The sequence below is a fragment of the Nymphaea colorata genome, chromosome 8 (genome assembly GCF_008831285.2).
Source record: "Nymphaea colorata isolate Beijing-Zhang1983 chromosome 8, ASM883128v2, whole genome shotgun sequence".
NCBI lineage: Eukaryota > Viridiplantae > Streptophyta > Magnoliopsida > Nymphaeales > Nymphaeaceae > Nymphaea > Nymphaea colorata.
Window position 1 is genome coordinate 16246779 of NC_045145.1, and position 17776 is coordinate 16264554.

At 40.4% G+C, this 17776-nt stretch overlaps 1 protein-coding gene across 1 annotated transcript; it reads left to right on the forward strand.

The window, feature by feature from the left end:
* Positions 1-8169: 8169 nt before the first annotated feature.
* On the forward strand, positions 8170-12028 carry LOC116259479 (uncharacterized). Its single transcript, XM_031637321.2, has 11 exons — positions 8170-8497; positions 8691-8759; positions 8861-8953; positions 9065-9181; positions 9410-9910; positions 10014-10408; positions 10493-10592; positions 11005-11064; positions 11165-11248; positions 11337-11453; positions 11597-12028. Exons 1-11 carry the CDS (start codon positions 8450-8452, stop codon positions 11900-11902), a joined length of 1890 nt encoding a protein of 629 aa, XP_031493181.1. The 5' UTR covers positions 8170-8449; the 3' UTR covers positions 11903-12028.
* The last annotated feature ends 5748 nt before the right edge of the window (positions 12029-17776 follow it).

Here is a 17776-nt window from a genome sequence, read left to right on the forward strand (position 1 = left end):
CTCCGTCACCACTACCAATTAAACAAAGTCCTTGTCGAGTATAATAGTTACATATATGAATGATTTTTTTTTTATTTAAAGGTCACAATGAAGATTCTAATGTATTTTTTGTATAAGGTACTCAATGTCCAAGGTTGTGACTGTAATAATAAGTATGCCCTCAACTAGAAAAGAAAATGTCTAATAGGGACCCTGTGGTCTGAATGAACCGAACTTTCATTAAGGTCAGGCTCTTCTAGAATTCATTCTGGGGATGCACAGTTGACAGATCAAACATCAAACATTAATGGTTTCATTTGACTATGGAAGATTGCATGTCTATTTTTCCGCAGCCTGTGACCCAAACCCTCAAATCCGTTGGTCTTCGAATACGAATATAAACAAAATCCGAATTGCACTTGGAAATCGTCATGATCTGATTAGACTAATCAGGTATTAGCTAATATGATGCATAGTTGGATTTGTGTTCAAGCATCAAAAGCTACGACGAGATTTTTTTTTATGTCTTGAAGGGCATAGCATGCCTAGTTAGACCGGCAAGTCGGTGAAGGTCTGATCGCCAGTTTGATTCATGTAGGTGTTGATCCTCTAAGTCTATGTGTGATATCGTCAATTTGATTCGTGTGGGTGTTGATCCTCTAAGTGTATGTGTGATACTTTGGTTAACTGGTATCTCGCTTCCTTCAAACAAACTCATCTTTAATTTAAGAAAAGATCAGATGAGGATAAATGACAAGGAGAAGCTTCCTTCTTTATGCATCAAATGAATGAACAATGGCTTTGTCTTGCTTTAGTGAAAAGAACAAGTGGTGGGCTGTCAATGGGGCTCACTTGTAAGCGCAGATGGGCTGGCCTGTCCGCTTGGTCCCTCTGCTTTTTCAATGAAGAGAACTTTTTCATTCAACTCCATTTAAAGTAAAGGTCAGGTAGGCCCAGCAACTGTGGTGATGGTTCCTCCTTGTGTCTGTAGTGGCATGGAAGCCCACCCACCGTTGATCTTGGAATCGGACGGTCCGATGCACCGTTCCAGTGGCTTCCCCAAATTCAAGAAGTTGGGTTCCTTTCTTTCCCATTAATGGTAATGTGTGAAGAAGTGTTAATTTAGGGCGTGTTTGAGAAGTGGGGAGAACTTGTCGAATGTTCTCTTCCACCGTGTTTGTCTCACCTCCCAATCCGGTGCAAAACTTTTGGGGATAAACAAGAAACCACTTCTGTAACGGGGTTTGGACGAGACGTTTTGCACCGTGTTTGAGTGGAAGAGTACCATGATCGATCGAGATTGAACTGCCGCTTCAACACAGAAATTCAATACTTTAAAATTTGAGCACCTCAGGCAGCTTCCCTTCCACTAGTCATTATTTTATGAAATTCTTGTGATTTCTGGCATTTAATAGAGACCAAATTCTCTTTTGGTGGCTTTTTTTTTCTAATAAATCGAGGAGCCAATCTGGAAATTCTCGATCCTTCACCTACCAATTTCTCTACATACTTATAATTGAATGACAAGACATAAACTTTTAATATAATGCTTGTTTAAGTCAAAGATAAAATGTGGTACATCACAATTTTAAGATAAGAATCAGCCGGTTAGATGGCCGGAATGTTTCAGAAAGAGCGTTTCTCAGAACATGGGAGTACCGGAAAAAAGACCATTGGTAATTTTTTATAACAATAAAAAAAGTGCCACTGAGAGGGAATTTTCTAAACTACATCTAAGTTGATTATAATGTTCAGAATATACCAAATAACTACTCATTTGTAAAAGAACAGAAGAATGTCACCTTTAGTCAACTCGCACTTGGGTATCAGTATCACTAACTTAACTCAAAGTATGTGATTCTCAAACTCTTTTATTTTCTACCAACTTCTTTAACTACACCTAACACATGCGATTCATATTTAACTCTATCCCTAAGTCGGTCAGTTAGGTTTAGTTGTTTAACACTGTTAGCTAAACTGCTGTGAATTTTACTTACTATCCCCGAAACGTGAGGTGCATTTTTTAATATATTGCTGAAACCTATGCATTTGTCTTGAAGATTATTTAAAAGGGTAGGTGCATTTGAACATCAAAATTTTAGTTCTATATTTTCTTTATGATGATCAGTTTTTTTTTTAGCTGAGGATGATTCGACCATCAAACCTTAAAAATAAATAGAAAAAATGTATAGAAGTATTACAAATGAAAAAGTTTAGATACATTAAATACTTGACAAGTAGCATTCTTGATTTGCCATGGAATATAATGAATTTGCCACCGATTCGAATCAACTCGGGCGATTCTAGCCGATTCTGATAACGCTGACGCCTATTGGGCCACCCATATTAATTATAACACTGCCTTTTGCCATCTGCTTAGTCGCTGAGCTGGTTACCAACGTGAAAAATTGTGGCCTGTGGTTAAGTTTTCCAAGAACAGAACAAAAAAAAAATTCCTGCAATATTTCTCTGTGAAACCAGGAAATCCAGTCCATATACATCCTGGCATTTGCTTTGTTGATATCAACCCAAGGCTGATCATCTTACTCTGATGCTGGCCCTTGGATAGGTTATTTTCCTATTTAAAAGCAAAAGCATGCTCACACAGGCTAGGCTTTTGCAGCTTTTCTTCCAGCTTTTGTACCCCATCTTGGTAAAAATTTACCCACACCAAGGCCCACAGATATATATGTACATTGCCTTTATACAGACATCCATGATACTGGAAATAAAGTGGTGCTTTTTACCATGAAGCTAGCTAGATGCCTCTTGGGGTTTACTCTTCGGGTAAGTTCCTCTACCTACCACTGAATGAATATCCTAACTAAAAAATTTTGCATTCAACAGACATATAGCGGCAGAAATGAAAAGGAAGAAATTCATTATGCAAAGCGTGGAACGAAATTAACAAGTTTGATTTGGCTTTATTTTTTATAAGGTGGGGAAGTTGGTGTATATGTTCTTGAAGACAGAACCGGTGGAATCAAAGCAGTCCAATAAACAAAATCGGGCTCTCAAAAGGGAAAACCCGATGCATTTGAGTCTGAAAACCTCATGCATTTGAGTCTTACTTGAGGTTTCCTCGGAAGTATTTATCGTTTAAGTATAATCCTTCAAGCTCTGAAGTTCTTTCTCAAAGAAACCAGCTTTTTCTCTGTCAATTTGCTCCTGGAAAAGGCGGAGTTACGGTTCTTTTGCTTGTGTTCCAGATTTTGTTTTAGAAGACATCTTTTCCAGTTCTGTAGGGGTCGATAGCCGTCAGAAACTTACTATCACAGTGAGAGAGAAAGAGAGAGAATTTCTTGAGCATGACCATTTCCATAAATACAAGCAAGGATTCCCAAGGTTTGGCGCCTCTGTAGTTGCCCCTACAGCGCAGAAGAATGGTACCACAGGAGCCCCTTCTTTTTGAGTGACAGAGAGAAACAACTATCCCCAGAGCCAAGTTGTCCAAGGGACAATACTGTGAGGTCAGCGGCCCTACTTTACAGAATCCTTCAATTTCATCTGGGAACAGTTAAAATAGCTGCCCAGACACCTTTTGGAGTTGATCATGACATACAAGCTCGATTCCTCATCCATCAAACAATGCAAGATGAAGAGGGAGGAATCAGAGCAGTAGTTGGAGGACCACCCTGTCATATCAGTACATGGTCCTGCACATCAATGGCCATAGGCCTCTTATCAAGCACATATATAGTGCTCGGTCTGTAAGACAAGATCAGGTGGTCCATTTATTGTCTCTGTGTGTGTGTTTGTGTGCGCGCATGCACTCACTCGCTGAGAGTACCCGAAAGCACTCCTGTTAGAGAGATTGAGAGCTTGATGAACAACATCTGTCATCTTCTTTGCAGTCATTCTCTTAGAATTGTTTGTCTTTCTTAAAGATTTTACCACCAAAGAGTACTAATGGTGTTCAATCCAGTAACTTTTGCTCCCTACCAATTACCCAAGAAGGAGCAGGGTGCCTCTCTCTCTCTATCTCTTTTCCAAGAGTGAAATTTCACAAAAAAGAGCTAGTTGGGAGCCCTTAACCCAAGTTGGCAGATGTGGGCAAATTGCAAGCAAAAGACCCTAGCAAACCCATAATTGAAAAGATCCAGTTTATCCATTCTGGACCATGTCGCTTCGCTTTCTTTGAATTGGATTACTGCTGGAATGAATCAACGATTTTAGCTCCACTCCATGTCCATGGTCCCCAAAGCCCATGTTCTTCATTGGGTGAGCACTCCATGGTACCACGCAGAAATGAAGAAAAGCAACTCCTGTCGCCATTGATTATGTCAAAATGTACAGCTTTGTTTGCCCGTGTGGTTATTTTCTTCCATTTTATCTTTTTATGTGATCGTTAGGTCACTTTCACGTAATTCAATTTCTCAACCAGTTAGAAAACAAGAAATAATTCTTCTTCTAGTTTTATTTTCTTTGCTGTCATATATATATATTTCAGAGGGCACTAGAATTTTACTGACATGAACTCTGCGCGAGCAACTGTGGGAAGACATCACAGTCGCCGATTTGGTCTTTTCTCCATTTCATGAAAATGGTTCACGGGAGTGGGAAAGGCTGCAGGAGATTAGAACATGGGATCTTGGTTTTTTCCTTTGTGCCCAATTCGATCTGATCTAATATTGTCCATACATTTTCCTTATCCTGCTTAATTGGAGAATGAAATACATGTGAATCTGACTTTATGAAGCCTCCAGTTCTGATGTGTGTAGATATATATATATAACTTCGTTTTCAAGCAAAACATCTAATGTCTACTTTTCTAGAATTTAAACCAGGTGAAACCCACTTGCACTACCATTTATTTTTTCTCTTCTTCTTTTGTTTGGTTTTTTATAAATTTTTCCTTGGACACATAATGCTAATTTTAGTCAACACTTGCAGCTTTTACAAGATTAAAGATTATGTAAAAAGGAAATATCAAGTTATCGGCTCCAAATGCAAGTCTAATCCATTCTTTTTTGGATCTGCAGAGAGATTCCAATCCAGAAACGAAGGCACCGGATCCCGAAACTGGCAGATATTAAAGACACTACTCATTATGTTTCATTTGGAGCAATTAACATGGAAAACGCAAGTTCAATTCTCGAGAACAACCTCTTGAATCAAATAAAAGCAGAGATGCATCATCACAACTATTGCCCATATGGAAAGTTCATCTGTACCATCATCAGCAGTAGCAATCGAGTTATAGGAACCACTGGTTTCAATAAATCCATTCGGTACACATTCAAGCGAATAAGACGAAGTAAAAGGAACAATTTACGGGACAGGAGACAAAACAAAAAACAGATATAGAAAGAGAGAAAGGGCGTGTTGTCCGCAGCAACACTAGAGCGAAGACGAACAGCTGGCTCAACATGAACATCAGTTTGAACTCAAACTCTCCAATACAAATCAAATTTGATCATCTTAAAGGGTGATGGGAACACTTTGATAGTATTGTATAAATTTTTGGGAGAGATTCAAGTAACATGTACAAAAATGTTTCATAGCATAGATATTGTTTTTCATGATGAGTATACTTTATGAATGTTTCATGAATATATTTCAAAGATTAGTACATAAAATGTTCGATCTACCAAACGAATCCGAAAACATAAATTTGCATCAATGTCACATAACCTTATATCAGGTATATCTTGTTTATCATAAATCTAGATCAAACACCAACGCAATCATGAAGACGTCATAACTTGACAAAACCTATACTCGAATGGAATCTGAACCATTTACATCCCTATCAAAGCAGACAACAAGGGACCAACGTGGGGACCAAGAAGCAAGCAAGAAACAAACGGAAAGCCGATACCATTCACATTCTCACATAATTTCTGTGAGTAAATATCTTTAAATTGCATCCATTTCCATGCCAAGATGAGCGCAAGCTAGCTGGACGTAATCGATGAAGAAGCATTGGCAACGAGGGGAGCCATCAGCACAGAGCTAAAAGGGGCTACCTCAATTTTTTTTTCAAATTTACATGTAAAATTTTAAAAAAATTTACTTGTTTTATATAAAAATTTTAAAAAATGATATTTTGATTACAGTTAATATTTTGATTCTAATCAAAATTTAAAAACTTTAATTCGCCCCCTTCTTAAATAAATTTTCTGGTTTAGCCTTCTCGGCGCCCTATATTGGCGTGGAGATCAAAATCTCCACGAAAAAGCGGAGCTCCACCACATGCAGCCCAGCACCAAATCTCCATCACCATAATTGCGAGCTCAGCCGGAGACCGGCAGCTCTCAATCTTCTCCGGCGACGGTGATCGGAGCCCGCGACCCATGTGCACGAGCGAAGCACTGTTCGCCGGCACGTGACCTGCGCTTTTGCGCAGAGCCCTTGAGGTGTCAGGTGGGCCCCGCCTCATTTAAGAACCCCAGCTCTCAGACTTCAGACTTTTCAGAAATCCTCCTCCCCCAGTCGAAACAGGTCTTCAGCGTTATATTCAAACCATTTTAACGGCATTTTATAACTAAACAAATGCCGTTTTGAAAAAAGCAGCTGACGCATTGTCATAAATTTTTAAACGTGAAAAAATCGCGTATTCGTATCTTAAGATTCGCGGACACGATTTAAAGCCGAAATAAAAAAAAATGGATGCTGCCTTGTTTCTAAAAGCTCATATACTTGTGTATATGGTCGGTAGTTAAAATGAAACGTAAAATATCAACACCCGTGTAGTTCGAAACCTACTATCGAATTCTTTAATTGACTTGTGTCTATGTAATATTCAAATCTCTCCGGCCTTGGATTCTATAAGCTCTAATTCTTTTAGATTATATATATACATATATATATTGCAACTTGCTACTTGTTTTTCATCCAAATATAGACATTTTTTATATACAAGAAGTGGCAATATGGCTGCTCCGTGTCGTGTCAATTTAACGAATATTTAAAGAGGAGATACGAAGGGTAGTATGATAATCTTGTTAGCGCCAAGCTGACACCACAAGGCGTGATCTCTAAGCTGAGCTCTTGAGCCCGTTTGGATTCCAGTAGATCAACTCCAGAAGGCTTGTTTTTTTGTGTTTGTTTCTGTACCATTTGGAGATTTTGTCGAGTGGAAGCAACAAATTTAATCAATAATTGCAGCATCATTTGAAGGACTGTTAGAAAGCAAAAGCTCTTTTGTATGCTAATTTATTTGAATGTAACATAGAGATTGGGTACTTAAGTTCATATAATTTAAAGAAAAGAAAAAGAATTATGTGTTGTTAGGGACACATGGGTTGTACTCAAGTAATTGAAAAATGGGACCATGGGAGGAGAGGAAGGGGTGGCGTGTGAAGTTGGTCATCATGGCCTCCATCTTCTGATCATGGAAGGGTTGGTGACCTCTCTCATTTCTTCCCCCTAAAAAACTGCCCAAAAAAGGGGAGAAACAAATTAAAGAATAGGGGAAAAAAGGCGAAATTTACTCATGAACCCATGTTCGGGAGAAAAGTGATCTTATTACTTGAAAAAGAAGAGAAGAGAACTAAGGTTTGTGTCTACACTTGTTCAGAAGAAAGGAATAACTGTTTTTCATAGTGAAAATCACACCAGAACAGAAATACGAGAAAAAAGATCACATAACATCAGTTTGCATGTTTGCAGCATGTCGAAAACCTGATCTTATATTCGAATTTGGTTGAAAACCTCTTTGTTTGGTGCCAAGAACAGGTCTGCTGTCATCCAAACAGGCCATTAATCCTAAAGAATTCAAGCCAGACCGCAATTTCACCACTTGTGCTTGACCGAGCTTGCTCGATGGAATTAAACATGGTAAGCACCAGCACGAGAAGCTTGGGTCACCTTCTCAGCTCAAAACAGGTCTGCGCAAGAACCAAGTGACAGCCAAATGTAGTTAGAGCGTGATTTCTAGGGTAATGTCCAATGCAATCCAAACAGGAATCAAATGATTTTGTTTTTTTTTTCTAGTTGATATGCTTTACATGAAATTTTGAGATTGAAGAAGTTTTGCAAAGATAAAGTTAAGTGCAGGCTATGTGGTAAAAAGAACAAATAAAGCAGATTGGTTGGTTGCAAGGACTAACAGCACGGGAAAAAATAAAAAGAAAACCTCTAATCTTTCTTCCTTCATGATGAGGAATCCGGGGCATGTCGGGAAGAGGAAGAAAAAATAAAAGGAAAGAAAGATAAAAAGAAGGTCCTGCGTAGGCACAAGGGAGCCCACCTTCCGGACCCGCCAAGAGAGAGATGAAAATGGGTGATCTTTCCCTCTTCCCTCCTCCCTCTCTCAAAAGGCATGAAGCAGAGAGAAAAACTCTCTCCCTCTCTCTCTCTCTCCCCCCGTCTCTGTTGGTTGGATGGGGTCTCCCTCTCTAAATCTTTTAGTTAAGGTGGTGGTCTTTTAAGGAGACAGCTAGTCTGATTTCTGCACTTACAAGCACAGAGAGATCAGTGCAGATGACAAACGAAGTGATTTTTGGTTGCCGATTGCCAGGGTCTCATGGCGAGGGAGAAATACGAAACGAGTAGTGTTCAAAGCCAGACCAAGGTCCTCGGCTCGGGTTTCCTTTTCTTTACGCGCTTATGCTTCTTATATCCTTTGAATCAATGGCTGCCTTTGCTGCTACTGGCTGCAATTATGAAGCCTTCTCTGCTTGTTTCTCTTGCACTTTTACTTTATTCCACCTCCTCCAATATCATGCCAACTTGACTAACCTTTTTCCATTGTTTACTTGTTCCAGGGAATAAAGATGAACTCCCGCTTGAAGACTTCATTGCAGAACATGAAAACACCACCCAAGTGTAGCAAAGTATGCACTTCTGGGACTAGATGAGTTTCTGAGAGCTGGGTTTGGTACTTTGATGTATTTTCTCATCTTGGTTGGTTGGTCTTTTTCTCTTTTTCATGAAGGACAAGATGGATGTTGGTTGTTCCAGAGTGACACAAGAGAGCAGTGTGAAGAGGTGCTCTACCAGAGAAAGGAAGATGGCGCTGCAACAAGATGTATGGCGTTCTCTTTTCCTTTTCTGTTCTAAAAGTAATTCATTTGATCTTTGTGGGTACAATCAGTTTCGATATACGTTTGAGTTTTGATCATTTCCTCTGGTTATGTAGGTAGATAAATTGAAGAAGAAACTTAGGCACGAGGAGAATGTTCACAGAGCACTAGAGAGAGCTTTCACCAGACCCTTGGGTGCTCTGCCTCGGCTTCCTCCTTACCTGCCTCAATATGTGCGTGAAGAAAATTTTCTCCTTTTTCATTTTCTTAGTTTATGTTGACTCTTATGCATAAACTGGTATATGTTTTTCTGTCAAATGGCGTGCCAAAGCAAATCTATTTCCAATGTTGTTTTGTTGGTCGCATTGCATAAAGTATACTTTGTTTTGAGCAAATCTCTTTTTCGTACAGAACCAATTGGCATCAGTCTTTGATTTGGGAGTTGATTTTGAAAATTTCAGACATTAGAGCTCTTGGCAGAAGTTGCTGTATTGGAGGAAGAGGTTGTGCGGCTTGAAGCGCAGGTTGTGAATTTTAGACAAGGATTGTATCAGGAAGCCGTTTATATATCATCAACATCATCATCCAAGAAACCGACTGAGATTGGGGCCATGGACTCCATGGATCGGTCTCCAACTCCAAGTAAACAAGTCAAGCTAGAGCAAACTTCCTCTGAAGGAAGTCCAAATGCTTCTTCTTCAAAAACGATCAAGAATTCTTTGTTCCGCCAATCATCTGTGGAATCTGAATCAAATCAAAGTGGGTTCCCTTCAAATCGGTTGATGACAGGGAAACACACTTTGAACAAAGGGTCTTGTTCGGATGGTAAAGAGAATCAGCTGCAAACCAATCCCTCAAGGAACAGGCAATCCCCACAGAAAGTTTCCCGCCCCAGGATGCTTATAAAACAAGCATCTGAACAGAAAACTGCCAAGAATCAGGAACTCGCGACCAAAATACAGGTGTATGATCGTCCCGTGCAAGAATGATCGCAATTAGTGACTTGGTTTTCTTTCGCTCCGCTGACATTTTCTTCCTTTTTTCTAAAAAAAAAAAAAACTCCAGCCAGGATTTTTTCGCCGTGAAAAATCAGGTGAATGCATAGCCAATGTCCATACGGCTTTAGAGGAAGACGTCATTGAACCTTCTAAGCTGTCAGAGGATATACTCAAGTGCTTGTTGAGCATTTTCATGAAATTGGCCTCAGTTTCCAACAGAAGGGACTCTGAAAGCTTACCAATTGCTTCAACGGTTTCTCCTTCTTGTGGGAGTCCAAACAATAACACTGATACCAACTTGTTGGGAACCTCAGAGCACTTAGATGCTCGAGATCCTTATGGTATCTGTGCTGAATTTGGGGAACAGGATGTTGGCCAATATAAATATGTTAATGAAATTTCTGCGAGCTCAATTCAACTGAACAGGGTTCCCGATGCTGACAGCTTAATGTGTAGGCTGAAGTAAGTAGCAAACTGAGATGAATTTCTATGTATGTGTTCCTTTCTACCTAGCATACAATTAATTCTCTCCGGCATTGCTTCCAGGCAGCTTCTTGTCAAGCTTGAGTCAGTGGATCTACGGGGCCTTACTCATCAGCAGAAGTTGGCGTTTTGGATTAATATCTACAACTCGTGCATGATGAATGTGTGTAAACTGCTATGCTCTTGTTGTTGGACAGTAATTCTTTTTAGATTGTTCATTGTCCTCTGAAAAGTATGTTAAATTTACTGCACCTTATGGCATTTTCTGCCATATATTCTTGTTTGATACGCTGAATCTGATACTGCACTTGCATTGTTCTTTATATCAAAACACGGTGGTACATCATTTCCTTCCGTCCCTCCATAATGTTCTTGTCTGCATGTCAAGGTACCCAGATAATGACATGAAGGGTGACGCTATGTCCTTGTATGATAGATACAGTTTTTTTCAGTTTCTTTTTTAGCATCATCTGGGTCATATTTTGTTGTAAAACTCATAGTTGCTTTAAAATGGCTGCACATGGTTCATTCCTTTGTAGATTATTGAAATCATTGTAATATTTAAACCTTTTCAGGCATTTCTAGAGCATGGGATACCTGATAGCCCTCACACAGTTGTCGCATTAATGCGCAAGGTACGAACTTTCTGCTGTAATTTTCTTGCATTACTCAGTTTTATGGATGAGGTGCAGCACGACCATACTAGGTCTTCATGAGCTCATAATTCCGTTGCAGGCGATCCTGAATGTTGGTGGCCACATGCTGAATGCGTTGACGATTGAACATTTCATATTGAGGCTGCCCTATCATTCAAAACATGTACGCTTCTTGGCCTCATATGCATTCTGGTGTACTATATTAAACAGCTATGTTGCTTATTGCCATTAAATTTTCTCCGTATTGTTAGACCCTTACAAAAGGTGGGAAAAATGATGAGGGGACAATGAGAAGCATTTTTGGGCTAGATTGGCCCGAGCCGTTAGTGACATTTGCACTGTCTTGTGGAAGTTGGTCTTCTCCTGCGGTAAGCCACCCATCTTTTGGACTCACCAAGCAGTATTTCTACATACTGTGATTTAGTTGAGCTCCATCTTGCAGGATTAAATAGCAAATTTCCGGTAACATGTTTCAACATTTCTAATGATATTTGATTTTCGTGGATGAAAGGTACGTGTTTACACTGCTAACAAGGTTGAGGATGAACTTGAAGTGGCCAAGAGAGAGTACTTGCAGGCAGCGGTTGGCATTTCTAGTAAGAATAACAAGTTGGTCATACCCAAGCTGCTGGACTGGTATCTTCTTGATTTTGCGAAGGATGTAGATTCGTTACTAGACTGGATCTGCCTGCAATTACCAAGTGTATCGAGGAAAGAAGCAGTCAAGTGCCTTGAGAGAGGGAGAAAGGAATCTCTGTCTCATGCGGTACAAATAATGCCTTATGAATTCAGTTTTAGGTATCTTTTAGCAACATAAAAGCCTAACCTTCCAACTCCTTTTACTACAATTTACGATGGGATTTCAAGAAAGTTTGGGTGGAAGACCTGTACACAGTATAGCAAATGCAGAAAATACAAAATTCTTTGATTTTCAGACTGAAAATTTGTTCCCTTTCCAAAGTTTCCAGGCAGCATAAAATCCTAATGCGAAATGCTTGCCCACAAACCAATCACTCCAGATGATGGACAATCTAGCTTTCCTTTTTTTCTTTTCCAAAACTGTAGTCGGTTATACAGCATGTGCTGCATGGTGATACTCTGTGGGGAATACAGAGACTCTTTTGTGCCTGAATCAGAAGGAAAATAGGGTGCACGTCAGTCCTTTCATCCTTGCACGTCTGACTAAAGAACATGTTAGCGTCGCCAACAGCAGCAAATTCAAGGGCGTCGCTTAACTACAAAAATTGGCTTGTTGGGCTCCGTTAGTGAGGGTTTCTAATATAAATAAAGATTGTGTTGGGCCAATGTGTTAACAAGCCCAGGAGAGTCAGTGAGGAAACGAAAAGCCTAGAAAGTTTCACCCTCTGTATCTGCAGAAATATTTAAGCAAATAGTTGGTTACAGACAAAACTTTTGTTCTCCTTGCTCAGTGCAACCAGGAAGGTAATTAATCCCTTCAGACTGAAATCCGCTGGCGCATTTAAAAACCACTCTGGGTAACTGATAGAAAATGACAAATCAATGGAGCATTAAACTTGTTCTTTTATGTCAAAGCTTCAGCCCTTCACAGCACATTACTATTTCCTTGGAAAAAATAAAAAAAACTGACCTGTTCCTTCTTCGAAAGCCCACTGAAAACCCTCTGGTCAAATCTTCTCGCTAATTTAATAATAGACACCGGGTAATACACGCAGAATATTTTATTTGGCTGACAGCCTGCATAACAAATTTATAGAGGACGGGTTGAGAGGGAAAGCTTTAAGTCCAGCTTTTCAAGCCTGGACTGCTTAGTGCTAACAGTGGGTGGGTTTGCTAGAAACTTGTACTGTTCCCTGCTTCTGTAGCGGCAGCCAACGACACGTCAAAAAGATCGGCGGTGATGGGGAGATTTTAAAATGGAACCCGGAGCTCAACTTGCAGTTGATCTTCTGTTGCATCAGAAAAGTGTGGTGCTTTATGAAGTCACGCCCATGCAAGTGATTGATCACTTGCTTTTTCTTTTTCCCCCTTAAATAACTAGAAACATCGGGATTGGGGTCACACCTCCTAAAAGCCATAACTATGGATGTGAAATGTGAACGGTTTGGTTCATCTAAGCTAAATACATGAGAAACCAGATCAGCAAAGGCACAGGCAAAAAAGAATTACATAACCTCCAAAATATTTCTTAACTATTTCACATGCTTATAATCCCCAGCTCAGTGACCATCATTGATGATGATGCGGTCCATGACCATGTAAGGAGAATGGGAGACCTGCAGGCCTCTTTTCCTGGTGGTAGATTGTTGTGGTTAACCTCATGTTCACCTAGAGTATACCCAAATGAGATCTCCTTCAACAAGGATCAAAGTAAAATGACCAACCAAAAGAGGGTCCCAAGCATGTGTCCCATCTAGTGGACAACCATGAGCAACGCATAGTCACCTGTAGTAGGCGAGATTCTGAAAGGCCACCCACCGGATGACCTGATCCTCACGCGATTCCGTCACCTAATTACATTCCAATCGAATTAAACACCTAGTTTATCCAAGCCACTGGTAATTGCTTTTCACCAACTTGACAGAAAGCAGCTTGTGGCCACCCACTGTGCGGAATGGTGGCAACCAAACAAGCAACCGTGAGCAACAGCAACAACTGGCCGCCATTTAATGCAGGCATGCTTTGGATGCATCCTAAGTTTGTCTAGAGCGCTTTTCTTGTGGTTTTTTTCACCTTGTATAATAGGAAAAGAAAATTCAGATTTCTGCTCTCAGCAAAGGGCACCGCGTCGATCCCAAGTTTGTCCTTTTGGGTGAAAAATGGAAAGGGCCTGTTGTCCGGGCGATGATCTTAAATTTTACTACGGTGACCCGCAAATTTCCTTCTCATGTCCTTCCCTGCAAAATCGGTGGAAGGTAAGGATGGGAACAAAGTTATTCTACTAAATCGACTGCTTATCCAGAAATAATGGAGCTTTCGTTTGTTGTCTTACCCACGTTGCTTTTTTGGCCACTTCCATCGTAAAAACTTGAACGGTATTTGTCACCGGTCAAGGAGGTTTAACTCTTGAAGGAAAAGGCCAAATTCTGGAATCAGCAACAATGCAATTACTTCCACAATGGCTACATTAGCTATTTTGTCATGGTTTGAACCAGAGAAGATCTGAGGCACTTCCCGGCTTTTTTTGGGGGTTACCATTGAAGTGTTGTGCACGTAAGGCCAGTTAACAGGCTGCAGCTGGCCCAGGCCGGCCAGCACGGGCCGGCAGGCATGGTGCACCCGGGCAAGAATAGCAAGCCAGCAGGTTGGACCAGGCCAAGTGCCAAAGCCCTGGCTCAGAGCCACAGTGTTGATGCTCCAGGCAACTGACAACTCATGGGTTGACACATTTTTCTAAAGTAGAGGAGAGTGGAAACGCGGATCGATTCGGGAAGAAGGCGTTTGAGGCCAGCCGAGACTAGTGACCTAAAAATAGGTTGGATCCGGCATTAGGATTTTGTCATTTCTGACATGTATCATCTAACCTGCATTTTATGAATTCGACCCGATTACTAAGGGGATATGAATGTATCAGTGATTCGAACCAGCAACTGGTGGCTACCAATGTCAGACCACATGTTTTTTCCTGATACCAATAACATATTTTATTATGCTAAAACTGGGTTTTAGCACTCATTTTCCCCTTGTCCTTGCTGCTATGTTCCTTCGTCATTGAAAGAAGTGCATACTTTTTAGTCCCACTTTTCTCGACAGATTGAACACCAAATTAACAGTTGCCTTCTATAAGAAATGTCCCCACCTCAACTTTTGATCCCATAGTTTCTCACCAGCACCCGAACTTCACAGTGGCACCAAGCAATTGCTCTCATCAGCTAACATCTTTCCCAAATGATAACTCGGCCATGCCTTTTATTTCCTTTTTTCATCTTGTTATCTCCCCGGCCCCCCCTGGCCGACTTGCATCTCTTTAGATCGGGATAATCAGCTGCATGGGCCGAGCCACCTGGCCTGTCGGGACTGTGCCCATTGCATATATAGCCGAAAGAGTGGCCTAGATTTGGCAGAAATGTACAGAACGCCTTGTTCCGCTGTCACAAGAAACATGTGGACGACAAAGACTGTGTCTGAAGTACTGCTTGAAATTGATATGATCTATTTTGTCATTAGGCAAAACAATGTTTGAGTTGTGATTTGTCGAAGTGAACATTCGTGAGAACAGATGCATGGCAGCAAGGGTAGAGTCAGTAATTTTTCATTTAGGAGCCAAATTAAAGTTTTTAAATTTTGATCATAACTGAAATATCATTTTTCAAAATTTTTTATATTGAACAAGTGAAATTTTCTAATTTACATGTAATTTTTTTTGAAAAAAAAAATAAAGTGAAGCCATGGCTCATGCAAACCCTGCCGTGGCTCCAACCCTACTTGACAGTGTCCTGCAGTTGCCTCGAGGGGCACAACGTATAGTTTTGATTTTCATTGACGTCCTGCTCCTGGGCTGCAAGAGGTGGTAGAGCGTGGGGCGCCAAGCCGACGGTACTCCGCCGGAATATCCGGAAGCCATAGCCGGATTAACTATTGGTAAGAATTTTCAAATGTAAATTGACAGGACAATATACCAACGTAGATCTCGAATCAATACATTGCTTAATAGTATATACACATTCAATTCTTTTTTTGCTTTACTCAAAAAGGAAATAAAATACCTGTGGGATGTATCAATTAAAGATCAAGTTGAGTAGAAAATATTGGTAAACAGAGTTCAAGAAACGATGTCATTCGAATTAAGATTCACAACTTCAGATAATGTCAAGCCCGATCTGTGACATCATTACCTTTGCTTGATACCCACTCAAACACATCGTACTTCCTCTTTTCTTATGGCTAATATGAAGAACAAATTGAGACAAATATATCGCTTTCTCTCGTGTCGGTACTCGTTGTACATTTTGTGAGTGACAGTTGTCACTTCTTTTATTTGGCTCTTCTTGGGCGCCCTCCATTATTGAAGGTTTGACTTGAGAACAACAACGTGACGGTGATCTTTGCTGCTCTGTGCTTCAGAATAATTGCCGGTCTCTTTACTGAAAGTTGGGTTCCAGATTCTGATTCGTTTGTTCATTTCACACAGCTTCTCTTAATCCCATTTGCTAGTGCAATTTTTTTTTCCGATAACATTGATTCTCTGCTTCCGTTCGAACATATCACTTCCTGTATTTTTTTCCTTTTACTCTTCTGCTGAATGAAGAGGAAGCCTTGGTGCGCCATCTGCATGTTGGTGATCAGTGAATAAAACTCTCGACCTTGAAACAAAGGAAGGGAGTTGGTGAGTGAGGTAAACTCTCAACCTTGAGAACCAAAACGATAGAGAGGGAGAGAGAGAGAGAGAGATGCCAGTATGCCTCCTTTGGTGTCAAGCTTTTCCAACCTAACCTGACAAATACCTCGAACGGCTGTATCCCTTTACCAAGTGAGATTCAGATGATATTGCGTCCCTATTTTCAAGAGCAAATCCAATTGGACAATAAACTGGTTAGATGTGGTAACGAATACACGCAACCCGAACTTGTAATCGTCCAAGAAAGTCCTTAGGCTTCACAGATAAAACGCCATGCATTTCCTGTGCCCTTCAAAGCTCAAACTAAAGACTCGCCTCGAATCCAATGTGGTTTGGATCCAGAGTCTTAAAAAGAAGAAGCTGAATATGATCGGCATTTGAAGTTCTTTGATGATGAAAGACAAACACGAGTGGAAAATACGTGTTAAAGTGGGCGGACATTCGAGTCCCTTTTTAAGGCGTAATAATGGGAATGCTCATTGAATGTGTAATTTAATCGCGGATCTCAAATCTATCCAATATTCATATCTTGGGCATCTACTGGCAGAAAGTATTTCTGCCACGGACAGTAGCATATCATAAAATCTTAACGGCTTTCCCTATCTAATGAATGAAAGGGATTGATTTGAATCATCCTTCTTGCACCTACCTCCAAATATATGCTTCGAGAGGAATCACGGACTGCAGATTGATGCCATAAAAACTTCTGATAAAGTACCTGCTGGTATAAAACTGCTGAACAAATTTAGGCTACGGAAATAACACAATCGAACACTTCTTTTTTTTTCCAAAAAAGTGGTACCACAAATGTTTCTTACACACCTATAAGCTCTTAATTCATGTCATATTTCCTGTTTTCCAATTGATATGGGTCATATTGTGGTCGTGAATCTTCACGAGAAGAGATTTTTTTGCTGTTCCAGGGTCATGAGGGCTCCCCTCTATCCGGGAGAATATATCCTGGTACATGCGCTCATATGCGTGAAATGAACTTCAAATTACGTATATATCCTGCATTTACCTATTGCAACCAAATAAGAGACAAGGTGAATCTGCCAATGTACCAACTGAGTGGATACAATAAGCGCAGTCTGTACCATCTTTTTCAGATATTGGATAGATAATCGTACCAGCGACAACTTGCTTAGCTTACACCTTTGAATTGGCAACCAAAGGTAAATATTTGGGGAAAAACGACTTGCTAACTTGGTGGATAGTGTTGCCGGCGGTCGCTTTCTCGGGAACCAACGTGCTTATACACTACAACTGTCACTGGATCTCTCGTAACAACCAAAGGAACCAGCGACAGGTTCAACGCCCCTTCTGTTGAAGAGGCAGGCTCCTTTCGGCCAATGTTGGCAATACATTTAAGTT